Here is a 16991-nt window from a genome sequence, read left to right as displayed (position 1 = left end):
ACAATCAAGCCATCCAAAAATGTTCATCACGAAGAGTAGAGCAACTTTCATACCTGGAGCTAAGTTTGGTTCGACCTAGATAGTCCTAGATCAAGCCTGCAAGATCGGCCAATCGCTGCCGTCTGATCAAGCTCCAGATTCACTGTGCACCGTTGATCTTCAACCCTTGGTCCTCCACTCCACACACAAAATTGTCCCTCAAGGCGGGTATGAGGATGATCAAGAGGAGGAGGAGATTCTAAAACCACGAAGGATCTGTCGATACGTAGCCTGAAAAGTGGACTTCCGACCGGGTCCAAATCGCGTCGACTGTAGCTGCTTCGATCTCCACTTTTCGGTGAACCACCGTGCAAACCAACACCACAGAGCAAAGCACGAGGCTGGTCTGAGTCGTTTTCGGCTTGTCCCGTCGCCAGAAGTGAGAGAACCAGTCGGGTCGGGTCGACGGGTTTTCGTCGGGTCTGGATTGCGCGGAGGAGAGAGAACGGAGAGAAGGAGAGTTTCCGAAAAAGGAAATGAGGAATTATGAAAATATTTTTGGAAATTCCTTATTTATACCAAAATGGAAACTTCTTCCAATTGCCGTAACTTCCCCATATGAACTCTGATTGATGCGTTCCACATGTCCACGAACTCGTATCGACGCACTCTACAACTTTCATGAAGGAAGTTTTCAGAGAATCTCAACGTATCAAAAGTCAACCTTGAAACCCCCCCTAGATCCACTCTTTTCAAATAAAAATTCGTCTGAACCACTTCCGCTCTATCCACGAGCCACGAAACCGTCCAATAACCATAAAGTTAATTCTGGAAAACCCTCGGAAAATAATTACAAATTTTCGGGGTATCACACTGAAGTCCATCTAGGACCTTCATGTATATCTCTGTATCTAGATCCCCATATAGATATGCAATAGCCACATCCATAAGCTGCATGTTTAGTTTTTCGGAAACTACCAAACTGACAAGGTAGCGAAACATAATAACGTCCATTACGAGAGAATAGGTCTTCTCATAGTGATTCCAAGACACTGTGAGAAGCCTTGTGGTACAAAGCGAGCTTTGTACCTTATAATCTCGTTTCTCTTATTGCGCTTTCTAATGAATACCCATGTATGACCAACTAGTTTGGTGTTGGTTAGTATTGGCACAACTGGCCTGAATACCTTTCTCTTTGCTAGAGGATCAAGTTATGCCTGGATTGCTTCTTTCCATTTTGGCTAATCAGCTCTATGTTGGTATTCATCAACGGAGTGTGGTTCGATATCATCGGTCTCAATAATCTCACACGCTACTAAATACGTGATACATCATCAATGATGATGGAGTTTTTCTCCCAGGTCCCATGTATACTAGTGTAATTTACAGAGATCTCTACGCTCTCATGGATAGGTTCTGACATTGAGGCATCCCCCAATGATGTCTCTTAGACATAACCATAATTTGGAACATTCTTATGAGACAAATTTTGAGTATCGATGATCAAAGGATTTTTTGTTCCTCATTCGCTCTCTTTCTAGGGTGAGAATCCTTCGAATCAACAGGTCTACCGAGCTTCCTTGCTGGACTTGCGGCCATAGATGCCATATCACCGCCAATATGGGCAGTGGTGCCATCTCCTGGTACCTCAGGAGCGTCGTTACATCTAGTATTTGAGACGTCAATCCTTGCACGCACATTTGCAGCAGGTATATGTGATCTTTTCATTTTGGCAACATCAGAAAACACATTAGGCAGAGTGTCTGCTACGTTTTGGAGCTCGATGATTCTTCGCACTTCAAGTTCGGACTGTGCGGTACGGGGATCGAGATGAGACATAGTGGGGGCAGACCACGACAATTCTTGTCATTCCTGTGGAACATTCATGTTCTTATGTTCCCCTAAAGATGGGAAAACGGTCTCATCAAAGTGACAATCCACAAATCTAGCGGTAAAGAGATCGACAGTCAAGGGTTACAGGTAGCGAATAATAGTTGGAGCCTCATATCCAACATATACGCCCATTCGTCTTTGTGGACTCATCTTAGTACGCTGTGGCGGTGTACTAGGCACACCTAAATATGCTTAAGTGTGAGATATCAGGCTCATACCTAGTCATAGCTGTAACGCAGAATAAGATTAGGTGGCAGTGGGTCATAGAAGAATTAGCGTTGTTGCATGCAATATTGCATATCTCCAAGCGGAAACAGGGAGATTGGTGCCATACCAATGTCCGTGCTATTATTTGTAGTCGTTTGATGGCAGATTTCTGCGAGACCATTTTGGATATGAACATGGGGAACTGGATGCTACATCAATCACCAGTGACATGCAATAATTATCAAATATTTTTGATGTAAACTCCCCAGCATTATCAAGTCGAATTGACTTAATAGGGTGGTCCGGGTAGTGAGCTCGTACACTGATAATCTGGCCTAGGAGTTTAGCATATGCAACATTTCGAGTAGATAATAGCGCGACATGTGACCAGCGTGTAACCAATACAATAAAGTATTTAAAAGGTCCACAAGATGGTTAAATTAGTTCACAAATATCCCTTTGGATTCTCTATAAGAATGGAATGAGTATTTTTGGATCCTTTGCGTAGGATGGTCTCGGTCCTAATTTCCCTAAGGAACAAGATTTGTAAAATGAGTGAGGGGCCTTAGAAGCAACCAATGAGGATTTTGGTAGGGCCGGAGCGTCTGAGTCGCTATTGGAAGTAAAATTTGTGACTATATCAACCATCATGGCGTTGAAACCATGAGAAGTGGCACCCATGGCACCATGGTCATGGGTAACGCCATCTATGGCGTTGTTAAGGGAAACATGGGCGGCTCTAGGCCGGCTGTGGACAACTGCGGCTCCAGAGGCGGCGGTCACACTAAGTCCGGGAATCAATCTTTGATTCTTGTTTCGTTTCGCTCGAAAAAATGGATGTCCATGTAAAGTTTTTAGTATACGGATCATCATATCATGACTATGATGTCCTAGTCGGTCATGCCAAAGCCAAAATGTGTCGGAATCCAAGAGACCTTCTCTTATTACGTTATTGGATTGAATAGGTCAAATGGTAGTGACATAAAGTCCACTAGATTGACACAGACGCTTCTCTAAGATCCGCTTTCGTCTGTAATCATTAGGGGTGATGCAAAAGAACTCTTTTCCATTCTCAGTATGTATTTCTGCATGGAATTAGTTGGTTCGGATATCTTTAAAGCTCAATAAGGTTCAATTTGGCAAGAGGAATTGGGCCATTCCATGTCCTTGAACTAATCCTGAAGGCCCAGCCATCATAGTCACAGAGGAATATGTAGGCAACATCTCCAAGAGTAATTGCATATGGCGGAGAATGGTGTGCATAGTCACAGTATCCTCAAGACATTGTTGTTCCCCATAATCCATTCCAAAAGATAAGCTCGTAATTAAAAATGAGTCATAATGAAAAGAACTCAACTTTTATTAATAAGCCAACAGAGTCACATCATTGTCTCTTTCACTAGAGAGAATCTAATCCAAAAACTAGCTAATGCAAAACAATGGTAGTCGTCTAACTTCTTTCGGTAACTCCAAAGCAAATGTGACCAGGTAAGTTGAGAGATGTTGGTGGAGCAAGGCTCGCTTAAGTACCACTTATCTCAAAACCTTCCTAGACATCACACTTACTTTTAGGTGAGCCTAGTTTGAAGAACGACTAAACCATTAGCATTTACTACAAAAATAATATGGCATTGCCTACATCTCTTGTGAAATATATAAGACTTAATCAAAATCGCCAGTCTCTGAATCTGGGCCTTTGAAGTCTTCCACACTCAAATTGAGATCGACATCTGGATCTTCTTGTTCCATGTAATGTGCTTCTCTTGCTTCACGATATGTCTTGTATGCGTTTGCAACATTCTGGGATGCTTTACACGGCCTAATGTCCGGATGTTCCACACCAATGACAAACATCTTTATGGTCAGGTTCTTTTGATCGAGACACTTTAGGAGCGCGTTGGGGACGGCTTCCATCTTTGGTGACGTCACTACCATAGTCGGAGGCTTGACTTCTCTCTATCTTCATACGTTGAACTGCACGGTTCCGTGTACGCCTATCTTGGTGGTTTCCTTCCTCTTTGGGGCGAGAATATGGACCAGAACGTCCAGAATTATCCCTTTTCTTAGGGTTTCACTCCTTATGTCCTCCCTTAGGGGCGCGACTATAATTAGACTCCAGAATAGGCTTGGCTTCCACGGGTCTAGAGTTATAGTTCTTCATAAGTATGTTGTCGTGCTTTTCAGCTACGTTCATGGCTCCAATAAGCTCATGAAATCTTGTGATGTGTCCGACATTGACATCAATCCGATAGTTCTTGGCTATCATGAATGCAGAGATAGGAAAGGTAGAGAGAGTCTTCTCGATCAACATCGTATCAATGATTTTCTGCCTACAGAATTCCATCAAAGACTTGATATGAAGTGCTTTCAAATTGTAGTCAAGTACAGACTTGAAATCACAGAATCGGAGGCTATGCCATCTCACTTCTAAATCAAGAAGCATAAAGTCACGACCGCTACCAAAACTCTAATCGAGTTCTACCCACAGCTTTGTAAGGTCTTCCTCATTGAGGTACTCATTCTAGAGCGCGTCATTCATGTGCATTGTCATGAGAATTATGGCTTTAGCTTCATTCGCCTCTCTTGTAGCTCTATTCGCTTCAAAAGCGTTAGCTTGTTGAGGGGTAAGCACGTTTTGACTTAGCTCTTGGATCGTATCTAGAATCCTATCAGCCTTAAGATGCTGGCGCACATCACAGACCCATTTGTGGTATCCTGCGCCTGTTGTCTCTAGTGGAGCAAACATCAACTTATTCAGGTTACTCATCCTGAAAAACCACAAGAAAATAGGGTTAGTTTCGGAGCGAAAAAGGCTACCACGAAAACAATAAATTTATAAGCGTAGTCGCTTCCAAGAAATTAGGTATTTCTTAGCGTAGTCGCTTCCAAGAAATTCGATTTTAAGAGGGTTTGGATTAGATCGAAACAATGATGTTTTGTGGTTGATCATTTCTTCTCAACAAACTCTAAGTTTGGAGGACTCTACAAACTCCAAGTTTGGAGTGAGTACAAACTCCCACAGTTCGGCTTAATTAAGTCTCTCTATGATGAAGAAAAGGGGGTAGAATAAGGGAGATTGCACATCCCCAAAAAATTAAAGGAAGAGAAATTGAATAAAAACTCAACAACAGGAACTTTTAGTAAAAATTACTCGAAATAGGTCGTCGGAAAATTATGGCCGGAAAGTCGCCGGAGGTGAGCCAGGTGGCGCAAGTGGGCCAAGCGCGACAGTGGCCCTGGTCTGGTTAGAGGGCTAGGTGGGCTGCTACCTTTTTCTTCTGCAGTGGGCTGCGTCTCCCTTGGGCCCGCCTTCTTTCCTTCTCTTTCTTTATGGGCCGAGAGTTTCTTTTCTTCTTCTTTGGGCTGGGTTGTGTCGCTTTTTTGCTCTGGGCTTGTCTAGGTCTGTGCTGACTGGAACAGAGGAATTAGGGAAGACAAGCGGTGGTTCAAGGGTGCAGCAGTCTTGTTGGCCGGCTCGGGAACTTTAAGGCCTGTTCAGGAAAATATTCATCCGGTTCCCAGATTCTGGAGTAGAGGTGCCGTCGATGACTAAATATGACGGTAAGAGGTGGGCTGGAAGGGTGCGAACCTGGCAGGAGAGCTTTTGCTTCTTCTAGGGGTCGGTGGTACTTTTTCGGCCGGTTCTGGGGGTGGCGCCGCTGGTTCTAGACTCCTGTGATTGAGGGTTTCAATATATGCTGTGGGGGTTGCTAGGGTTTAATGGCTACGATTTTAGGCTTTCAGGGTTAGGACTTCGTGCTGATAACGTGTTTAAGGGAATCGATATTTGAGAGAGAATTTGCTATACGTTCATTGATAATAGGGGTCTCTTTATATAGAGAATTATAAGGCATAAAATGAGAGTTATACAAAGAAATGTAATATTACATTGATTGGATATCTCCAAGATTCTTCGAGATTATCTCTAATTTTAACCATATTACCAATAGGTCAAGTAACCTAGAGTTTGGGTCAGACACAATCTGAATTTACTTAAACACAAGATTAGTTTTCTGTTTTTTCAAATTTGGTGTGTTACTTGTATGTAATTTTGTAAATAAAATAAAATAAAAAAACTTGTTAACCATTGAATATTGTTGAGTGGTAAGAGTGTTTAGGTGTGGTACTTTTTATTCGGGTTCAAACCCTGTCGACGCTGATTAAAGTTAAACCTGAATTTAGTTTTAGTGATTATCAGCGGTTCGAATCCCGCCGATGCTAATTGAAGTTAAGTGATTGGGGTGATTCGAAACTAGCTGACGTTGATTGAAGTTAAGTGATTGGGGCAGTTTGAATCCTGCCGATGTTTATTGAAGTTAAATCTCAATCCATTCTTGATGACCATAGCCGTTTGAATTCTGCCGGCAATCCTAATTTATTCTTAATGATCAAGATGGAGGAAATCGTCCTACCATGACTCCGGCACGGATTACTTTTACGATGTAATCTATACTATTATTAAGAGAAGATGTTTTGTTAGCCAAAACTAAAATTTTTTGACAGATTTAACTCAAGTAAGTAAATGATGTTTTGCATGAAGAGAAAGAAAATTAGCAGATACTCTCCTTCATTTTTTTTTTTTGAGAAAAAATACTCTCATGTCTTAAAAAAAAAAATGCAAATAGGGTTTGTCTCAAATATAATGATATTTCGGTACATTACGTAAACTAATTCGATATAGGCTCATTTCGATTCACTAAGTACACTAATTCGATATAGCTTTAAAATATACTGAGACGTTAACAGAGAGTTGAATTTGGTATAAAATTTAATATTGATAGTAGACCTGTAAATGGACCGGATTTGGATTGGATCGACCTAAATCTAAATCCGTTTACTTAAAAAAAAATTCGATCCAAACCCGCTCCGTTAACCCGGCGGATCATTGATAGCTCGATCCAAATCGGTATCCACCGGATTAACGGATACCCGATCCGCTAATCCAACCCGTTTATAATTTTAAATATTTTAAAGTTTTAATAGTAATATTAAATTTATGTCATGATACCTCATGAAATATTACTAAAATATTAAAACAACATAAAGAGTATCACAAAAAGTAGAATTACATTATCAAGATTCTTAATGCTTCTTGGAATCTTGGGTGATGGACTGTCTCTTAGATTGCTACAAAAAATTTATATTAGAAATTCTTCATATTTTATATTATATATATATATATATTTAAAATAATAATATATTAATAAAAATAATATTTTATTATTACAAAAACGGACTGGATCATTAACAGATCGGATCAACCTAAATCCGTATTTAATTTGTTAAATAAATAGGTTAACGGATTCAAATCATTACCGGATCAACGGATTTAAATCCAGTTCATTTACATATCTAAATTTGATAAAGAAGAAAAGTTTCTAAAACGACTGCCATTGGGCAAGAATTTCCGGACAACGAACGCTGGGCTTGGGGGAGGCCTAGTATGACTGGGCTTTGACCCCTTTCAATAAATATTTGGTAATGAAGATTCACATCAGAAGTTAGGAGCTTTCATACTAGAACAGTGCTCTTCATAATTTCATGGCATTTTCCGGCGCATCTCTACAGATCTGACCTTTCACGGTTCACTGACACCGCTAATTGCCTGGGTTCCCTAATCAGGTGTTTATCTTCCTATTCTTGTGAGGTTCTCTATCTGACAACAACGAAATAAGCTCTTTTTACTGTTTATATATATGCAAAAGATGTAATCTTTACTACTGTTTCACTTGTTGAATGCTTGATGTCTCTGTATCTGTGGAGATAAATAATGGGTATTCAGGAATTTGCTACTATTTGTGTTGAGACAAAATTGTTGTTAGTTTGCTGTTGAGGTTTTCATGAATTTGCACCAAGTCTCTCTTTTGAGATGTTTAGTTTAATTTAGAGACAAAATGAAGGTTAAAAAACTTTTGGTTAGTTTTGTGTGCTTCAGTGTCTATATAGCAGAAATTGGACAATTGTGTTTCTCTGAAATTCGCATAGAACAGATTCTTGAGCTCTTTAAGTATAACAAGTTTGAAACTTGACACTCAGGTACTGATGGATTCAGAGTCTAAGAGTCGAGCATTAGCTGAAGATAGGATATGTGCGTTACCAGATGCAATTCTTTCCCACATACTTGCCCGCCTTGTCTCAATAAGAAAACCTGTAAACTTTAATTAAAAAAATATTTTTAAAAAAATAAAAATAAAAAAGAGAGAAAAGAACCTGTAAACCTTCTGGACAAAACATAGTCGCTCTCCCTTATTCATTTTCTCTTTCATCGATCTTTACCTTTCTCACAATCTCTCTCAATGTCTAGGGTTTAGGGTTTAAGGGATTGAGGATTGGCCAGAAGACCCAGAATCTCAATCACCCCAAAGCGCAACGCAAGTTTTCAACTTGTTCCAAGGTGTCATTTCTAATTCCAGACTCTGATTATGGATGTTCTTCATGTTTTGGAGATAGTTGATTGATATGACTCAGCAACCAAGGGTTAATTATGGTTTTGCTTGCTTTCTAACACTGTTATGACTTAATGGTGTGAGAATGTATTATATGGGTACATAACTCATTGTATTTGTAGAGTCTGTAGAAAAGAGGTACCCTGCACTCCTTTCACTGAATTGTGAGGAAAAAAATGAAGCAGATTGGGTGCTTAACAAAGAAAAGATTACTATATCCAAGTTTATATGTGAAAATTATCTCAGGTGTCTGGTAACTGGTAATCAATTAGGCTCTGAGAAACCAGTGTGGACTGTCAGTTGCTGTCAAGTGAAGTAATCTTATTCAAAATTTCTTTAATGTGAAGTACGAATTGAGTTCCTTTCTTTCTTTTCCTTTCGTTCAATGCACTAATAACCAGCTTATCACATGAAAATGCAATCCCATGTTGTTTTACACTCTGTTTGTACTGCTATTTTAGAGATGATTTGGGAATTTTTCGATAGGGAAAACTGTAAGTTGCAACTTCTGAAATAGATGCCTAGTTACTTTATGATTATAGTGAAGTGATAATCTTGGCTTTACAGAGAATGTTTCATCTTGGTACCCGTCAAACTCCAAGCTCAGTATAGATTTTTTTTTCCTGTTGATGTTGGTGTAAAGTTTCTATCTCTTTTTGCCTTGATGCTGTATTGTTTGAGAGAGATTTTCTTCCCGAGATTCTGAGAACTTGCTAGGTTATATGAGAATCACTCAATTAAATAACTCCATTCTGTACTAGATAATTACTGTACAATGATTTTTTGTGGTTTAAGCAAGATGAACGAAAACAGCTTTTGGTTTTTGCACTGTCTTGCAGCTATTAAAATATATTTACTATAAGTATATATTAAGTGAATCACACCTGTGGGGGGTAGTGGTTGGTTTGTGGGACATAGCTAGGAAGTTATCCTCATATAATATGGGAAATCTTATTACTACTCATAGTAAGCTTGTAAAATATAGAGAAATGGATTGACCTGATTGGAGCATATAATAGATTGCTTTTCATTATTCTGTATACGAACAGTAACAATCCCTTGAACTTTAGAGTTCTGGATGTTCTTGCTGTTTAAGAAATGATTATTTGTTTGTGAGGATTAAGTGCAATTCGTTGTTGTAGTCGGCGACGGTGGCACAGCAAGGAAACCATACCTGGGGGTGCGAACCCATTGCTTAGAGTATGTAACTAGTCACAATGATTGATAAGGCAGAAAACTGAGTTTAGAGAACCAAATTTTTGAATGATGTATGATTGATACACTGAAATGGAGTAGTGATATTGATTTAAACTATCAAGACTAATAGAACATAAGTACTTTAATTAGGAAGAATGCATGGGCCAGAATAAAAAGTTCTGAAGGTGGGATTGCATGTTTACATATTAAATAAACTAAGTTCCAGGGTGTGCAGCTGCGTACTCTAGTGTACATCTGCCTCCGCCCCCAGTTGTAGTATCCATATTAGGCCTTCTTTTGTATTTTCTATGGCCAACCGGCTTTGTCACTTGGAAGCATGAAATAGAACTGATTTTATGGACTGATTCGTATTGTGTTACCATCATGGTAGGCCACCTTTTTTCTTTTCTTTTAAGGCATTTAAGCACAATTGTTTGTAATAAGTTTCTTCCTTGTTGGGCTTTAAGGACATGTTTTTATTGGGCTTTAAGGACATGTTTTTATGAAAGCATTCTATTTAATAATGTTCACAAACAGTCATAAAAAAAAAATCGTCCTCTATTATTGTTTGATTATGGTTTGTCTTATTTTGATTTTCTTTGACTTTCAGACAAGTAAATTTTGTTTATTTCATAAGGATGGTTAGCAATTGTCCTCGGGAAATAGAGGATCATGGAATACAGGATGTTCAAAAGTCGTCGTCCTCTTCAGAGGGGATAGTTTAGCTTTCCTCTTTTGCGATTTCTGTACTTGTACTTTTTTTCATCCTTGTACTTTGAGCGTACTCATTTGCCTGACTGGCATATGTGTGTGATGTTTTCTGGGAAAATGTTCTCAATTGCGTTTTCTTGCTTGCAGAGCTGAAGAAAGCCCAGACAATAGAGAAACATGCCACATAGAACTCGACCGATGACTGCACTTTTGGTGTTTACTGGACTGAATGCTATCCTAGTTTCAACCATTACTCCTGTCTATGATTTCGCCTGCTTTCTTCCTTTTTGGGAAAGACGGGTATGCTTTCTTGTTATGGTTTGTTTAGAAATCTTGTCGTTTTATTTATTTATTTATTTGTTTATTTATTTTCTTGGAAAGCTGGTAATAATAGCAGTGGAAAAATTTCTTTAGCTTGAATGGTGACCAGATTGATCGTAAAAAGTATTAGACCATTTTAAACAGGATACAACTCAAAACAAAGTTTGACAAAATGTGTGATACTGGTTTACTGTATGTGTATGAAGTTATGATACTGATTGAAACATTAAATGTTGGTCTCACTGGTGGTGATACATATAAATCTGTTGCTTGTACATTTCTCATGTCACTAATTAGTTCATAATTAGCCTTATTTTTAGTCTTTAGTGCAATGTTTTTGAAAACTTGGAAATGCTAAGATTTTCAATTCAATGATTGCACAATATTTTTACCTATACCTGTATTTATAGATGGGGTTCTATTTTAATATTGTGCACACCACAAAATATGCTTAAGCTTCTTGAAATTTCTACACGAGGTGCTTAAAGATAGGACTGACATTAGGCTAGTTGTCTCTTAGGCTCTAATGCATCTTTAAAATCATACAAAACTTTAACGAGTTTTAAATATTTAATTCATCTTAGGTGTTCTGCTTGTTCCTTCATATCAACAGTAAAACAAAGTTGTGAAAAAGAAGTAATGAGAGGGACTGCTTTGACTGTCAGAAAGTTCTCGTCTCACGGTCTCACCAACTTGGATCGCATATTTCAAAATTTAATGATATCCAGCCGAAAGGAATGTTGTAGAAAATACTGTAAATGCAAAAAGGTTGAATTGGTGAAGTCCACTTGGCCGAGCAATGTTGCTCACAGAATGTAGTTGCCTTCTTCCATTTTGTGGGATTTTTGTAGTTGCCTACAAGTACCCTTAGTCTTGTAGGTCAAGACATTGTATCTAAACCTAAAGGAGCAATATTTATCTGGTTGCGGTAATCGTAGGTGCACTCATCTCTGTACCCTCCTTTCTTCTTGCTGTACATTGGTTGTTATGGTTTCACGGAGGAGCTCACTATTTTGTTGTACTCTTCCAGTATATGTAGGTTTCAATGTCCCTTGGGAATTTAATAAGCAATCATAGATACATAGAACAAACAGGCCCACTTTGACAAATACAAACTAGGGATTCAATTCATGTACTTTCTCTGAGTTTGTTGACTTGTAGGGAACCTACTACAAATAATTATAGTTGCACTATTTCTTTCATCAATGCAAAGGTAAGATTATGATTTATAAGTGGTGGGCTAGCTAGGATTCTCCTCCTGGAGCAATGCAACTGTCCTCTGCAAAACTGAGATAAATTCAGTGCTGTTTTCAGTTAAACTAAGGCCTACTCTATTAAGTATTACATTGTAAGCATTATTAATACAAGAAACAACAGTTTTTTAAGAACATGTGTATTTCAATCAACTAAAACACAGATGTTCTGGCAATTTCTGTTAAAGACGCTGCCAGTATATCCTATGCATACCCACTATATACGTAGCACTTTCTCAAACCGACAACACTATAAAACTCTGAAGTCATGCTGTAACGACATTCACTATGCTTTATGTGAAGTCGCAAACTACATACTTGTTTATTATTGGGTTGGATTGGATTGGTTATGTTATTCAGTTATTGGTAATCCCACTAATTGATGGGATGCAATCAGTCCTTTAAGACTCAAATGTGATCAGTCCTTTAATACTCAGATGTGATCCATAATTTGATATAACCGACTAAAACCACTTTAGATAATATTGGATTGCATCATTTAGTTTTTCGTGTAGACTTTCTTTTGCATCCTTACATCTTGTATCCTTGTGGTTTTCTTCATTCAGAGGGAACAACTTCGTCAGGAACATGAAGCTACTTTATTTAAGAGTTTGGAATCAAGATAGAAGTATTGATTAGTCTTTTATTTTTATTTTTATTTATTTATTGTTGAAGTCTGTTATACTTGTTGCAGTAGAGGTTTTTGATGTATTCTAACTTTCTTGGATCTTAATATAGAAAGATACAATGACTAATGAAGCCTTTGCTTTTGCCAATGAGACGTGAGATGTTCACTTGTTTATGATGTTTCTTTTTTAATATACTGTTAAATTACATCCTTTACAGAGTTACAGTTCATGCTCTTAATCAGAGAAGTTACGTTTTTTAGGCATTTGAACAGAATATTTAATGGTTGATTTCTTTCCAATTGTTGGGTTGACGATGTACGCGCTATCTTATTGGAGAAGTCTTGCTTCCCTGGATCACAAGAACTTGCTGACTGATTGGAAATTTCCGTTGTGTTGGTGTTTGCGTCAAGTGCCGTCAATACTGTTATAATCTAAATAAAATCATTCAAGTCTGTTGCGACTCGCTGTAAATTGATGCAAGTATTTTCTCAGTGGGGTTTCAGAAGTATCGTTTATTATTCAGGTTGTCATTAAATTTCAAATGCCTGACTTTATTTGCCCCGATACAAATGTGTGAATGAGATATGCAAAGAAGCCTTGTGGATACAGTGAAGCTTAGTCTACAGAATTATGTTAGTCTGCGTTTTGCACGACCGAAGACCAACTCAAGACACTAGAGAAGGTATGCAAGTACTCAAGCTTTATCTAAATGAGATATGTCTCTTGTGGTCTTGGTTAGTTGAGAGTTGAAGAGTAATCCATAAAAGTTGAGCTGAAGTCCATAAAAGTTGAGCTGAAGTCAAGCTCATTGAATCTTTTGCACTCAAATTAAATGAACCGGTTGCAGTATACTACAAGTTACAGATTCTCGAATTATCTTTCCATATTGACTAGTAAAACGAGTAAAGTTGGCGGTGTTGCTATCCAGAAAATCTGAAGTAGCCAATAAAAATGGAGGCAAAATTAAGCATTGTCTCAATAACGCACTCTTTTTCTAGTCTACAAGTCACCACTTTTTACTAGTTGAATAGTAAATGAACATTTCCTTATATCATCTCTGCTAGATATTTCTCCTGTCCATCTCCCATGATCACAGGAAGGCTACCCATGCCAGTACTCCTGGTCCTTCTACTTATTGGTTTGTGCACAGAAGCTTGCCACGCTAAGTAAAAGTCACTAATCAAAACAGAATTTTGCGGTGAAGCATAGAAGATTGACTAGTTTCACCATGAATATTGCAGCAAGTATACCATCCTTTCCAGCAAGATTCATACTAATCCTTCTAGTAGTTCTTGGTTCTTGCAGTGTAGCTTGCCACGCCAAGGATGATCATCACTGTGAGCCTTCTTCCTGCGGCGACATCCACAACATAAGTTTCCCTTTCCGACTCAATGATGATCCAAAGAAGTGCGGTGACCAAAGGTATTCCCTGTCTTGTGAGAACAATGTCACTGTATTACACTGGTATTCAGGAAAATACTATGTGCTTGCCATCAATTATGGAAATTACTCAATCCGAGTTGTGGATGCCAATGTTCGTAAGGGTAACTGCTCTTCAATCCCTCGTAATTCGTTGGCCAGCTATAACTTCAGTTATTATGATGATCCATATAGCACTTCTCAATATAGAAAATATCAGAACAGGACGCGTGAGGTTATTCAACTGTCGAAGCCCATAATCTTCATGACCTGTGAAACTCGGCCGGTGAATTCATCTCTCTATGTGGAAACTGCTCCTTGCGTTAATGCAACTAGTGGGCATTCTTTTGTTATCACTCAAACCTTAAATGCCTCGGATTTGTGGGATTCATGTCGCATACAGCTGATGGTCTTGATATCATCGTCGATTGGGACAAAGGACAAGAACAGTTCCTACATAGACATCCACAACGAGCTGCTCTATGGTTTTGAACTTTCATGGGTGCAGAGCTACGGCCGATCAGGTGATTATTGCTCTATCGAGGGTGATACCAACGAAGTTTATTGTTCTGGTAAGGATATCAAAGATTTTTTTCTGCTATCATCGCAAGCTTGACCACTTATCCACACTTTTTTATTTGCCATTTACTTTTTCAGAGAGTTTATAGCTTGATATTATATATTGTTGTCTTTTATGACGCAGGCTTGTTCTATACTATTCTAGAAGGTGACAAATATATTGTTGTCTTTTATGACGGACCCTTGTTCAATACTATTCTAGGAGGTGACAACTATCTCAATCTTATTGTTTTCAGACCATCTTCAATTATCAATTCTCAGAATAACTTCTCTAGTTGAAGAATACTTGACTTTAGTGTTCCTTATCAACTCTTCTCTCTCTTTCTCGCAGTGTCAGCTCGTTGCATTCTAGCTGCAGGTGCTCTCTCTCATTTCTTTCCTTGATTGTACATCTTAATTTCAGAACATTACTCTTTCCAACAGATCGAGACAAAGTCATACGGGTTTGAATAGTTGATCTTTAGCAATAGTTACTAGCACCTTAAAAATCATTTTTATGACTAGTTTTTATTTCCTTTACAGTGGTTTTGTGGACTCCAACAAAAGTTATATTCGGAATTCCATGTGTGGTCGTCCTTTTAATCTTGAAGTTGAAAAGACGACATTTATCAATGTATAACGTTATCGAAGAATTCTTACAAAGTCACAACAACCTCATGCCTATACGGTACTCCTACTCCAACATCAAGAAGATGACCAAAGGATTTAAGGATAAATTGGGGGAAGGAGGTTATGGCTCTGTGTATAAAGGAAAGCTTCAGAGCGGTCACCTTGTTGCTGTTAAGATGTTGGGAAATTCCAAAGCTAATGGGCAAGATTTTATGAATGAAGTTGCTACCATTGGAAGAATTCATCATGTAAATGTGGTGCGACTAATTGGCTATTGTGCTGAGGGATCAAAGCGCGCTCTTATATATGAGTACATGTCAAAAGGGTCTCTTGATAAACACATATTTCCCAAGGAAGGACTCATCTCCTTAAGTTGCAAGGAAGCATTTGAAATTTCCCTAGGAGTGGCTCGTGGTATTGATTATCTGCATCAAGGATGTGATATGAAAATTTTGCATTTCGATATCAAGCCACACAACATTCTTCTTGATGAGAAGTTTGTTCCGAAGATTTCAGACTTTGGTCTTGCAAGATTATGCCCATTAGATGACAGCAGTTTAACTTTGACCGCAGCAAGAGGAACCATTGGATACATAGCTCCGGAATTGTTTTACAAGAATATTGGAGGTGTGTCGAACAAAGCTGATATCTATAGTTTTGGAATGTTGTTGATGGAAATTGCTGGGAAAAGGAGGAATTTAAATGCACTTGCAGCAAATACGAGCCAAATTTACTTTCCTTCTTGGGTGTATGAGCAGTTCAGTAAAGAAAAGGAGATGGAAATCGAAGATGCCACTGATGAGGAAAAGAAACTAACAAAGAAAATGCTCATGGTAGCATTGTGGTGTATACAAATGAAGCCTAGTGACCGTCCTAATTCAATGAACAAAGTAGTAAAGATGCTTGAAGGAGAAGTTGAATACATTCAAATGCCTCCAAAACCTTTCCTATATCCACAAGACATGCCAGTAGTGGATGATGAAGATGATTCGGAAAGAACTTTGTCATCATCACTGCCATTGAAAAATGAAGCTCAAGAGTCAATTAGTTTGATTCAAAATCCAAATTAAAGGAAGTGATGTACTAGTTAATATTTATATTCACAATGGAGCAGGCATTTCCTATCATGCAGTAATTAATAAGTGTTCTTCCATGCTCCGCATATACACTTCTTGTACTACTTTATTAATTCTATGGTCTCTATTCTTTTTTTTTTTTTCTGAAACTCTTTATGTGTACTTTGGATCAGCCATTTTCTGGGATTTCCTATTTTAAACAATGAATGTGGGTGTTGTTGATTATGTGGTGGCTGATGGATTCGAGAGCGGGTTGTGCTGATCAGAAATCATGATGGAAATTTTGGGAGTTTCGCAGTTCTTGCTATAAGACCTCTCGTCTCTACCGAGGTAGCTTAATTCCTACTGGTTGTTATTGAAGATGCTCCGATTGGTATCATATTGGTTAGCCGTTGTTTACAAGCTTCGTGAAGGTAATTATGCTCAGCATAACATGGACTGTTGGTTAGAGGGAGGCCGATATCTTATTAGCTATTAACAAGTTTGAGAAAGAGGGGGGGGGGATAGCTAACAGAAAATGTTGAACAATCAGAAGACATAAGCTCAAACTCAAGCAGAAGACATCAAGATCTAAAAGAAAATGTTGAACAATTACTCGTTCTTACTTGAAAACAAACGGTGCATAAAAGAAAAGCTGTACATATGCATATAGTCCAGCATTGCCCTTGCCAA

At 38.4% G+C, this 16991-nt stretch overlaps 1 protein-coding gene across 10 annotated transcripts; it reads left to right on the top strand.

Moving 5' to 3' along the window:
• Positions 1-7535: 7535 nt before the first annotated feature.
• LOC112182304 (rust resistance kinase Lr10) lies at positions 7536-16462 on the top strand. 10 transcript variants are annotated; one of them, XM_040512822.1, is made up of 9 exons: positions 7536-7701; positions 8384-8473; positions 10333-10474; positions 10581-10733; positions 12897-13318; positions 13926-14627; positions 14759-14839; positions 14966-14992; positions 15157-16462. In XM_040512822.1, the coding sequence occupies exons 5-9, from the start codon at positions 13267-13269 to the stop codon at positions 16311-16313; spliced, it is 2019 nt and encodes a 672-aa protein (XP_040368756.1). In that variant the 5' UTR covers positions 7536-7701; positions 8384-8473; positions 10333-10474; positions 10581-10733; positions 12897-13266; the 3' UTR covers positions 16314-16462. The 10 variants fall into 10 exon arrangements, with proteins under 10 accessions (XP_040368756.1, XP_040368758.1, XP_040368757.1 ...); XM_040512824.1 differs by lacking the exon at positions 10333-10474 and adding an exon at positions 8116-8167; XM_040512826.1 differs by lacking the exon at positions 10333-10474 and having other exon boundaries at positions 7541-7701; positions 13942-14180; positions 14281-14627.
• The last annotated feature ends 529 nt before the right edge of the window (positions 16463-16991 follow it).

The sequence above is a fragment of the Rosa chinensis genome, chromosome 1, assembly GCF_002994745.2.
Source record: "Rosa chinensis cultivar Old Blush chromosome 1, RchiOBHm-V2, whole genome shotgun sequence".
Taxonomy (NCBI): Eukaryota; Viridiplantae; Streptophyta; class Magnoliopsida; order Rosales; family Rosaceae; genus Rosa; species Rosa chinensis.
Note: the sequence above shows the minus strand (reverse complement) of the source record. Positions and strands in the feature narration are given on the sequence as shown.

Bases quoted from the DNA above. Each gene is read 5' to 3' on its own strand.
- LOC112182304 (XM_024320767.2), top strand. From the start codon at position 13,865: ATGAATATTGCAGCAAGTATACCATCCTTTCCAGCAAGATTCATACTA. The intron at 14,628-14,758 runs GTAAGGATATCA...TTTATGACGCAG, and splicing joins CAACGAAGTTTATTGTTCTG to GCTTGTTCTATACTATTCTA. The intron at 14,993-15,156 runs GTGCTCTCTCTC...TTTCCTTTACAG, and splicing joins TCGTTGCATTCTAGCTGCAG to TGGTTTTGTGGACTCCAACA.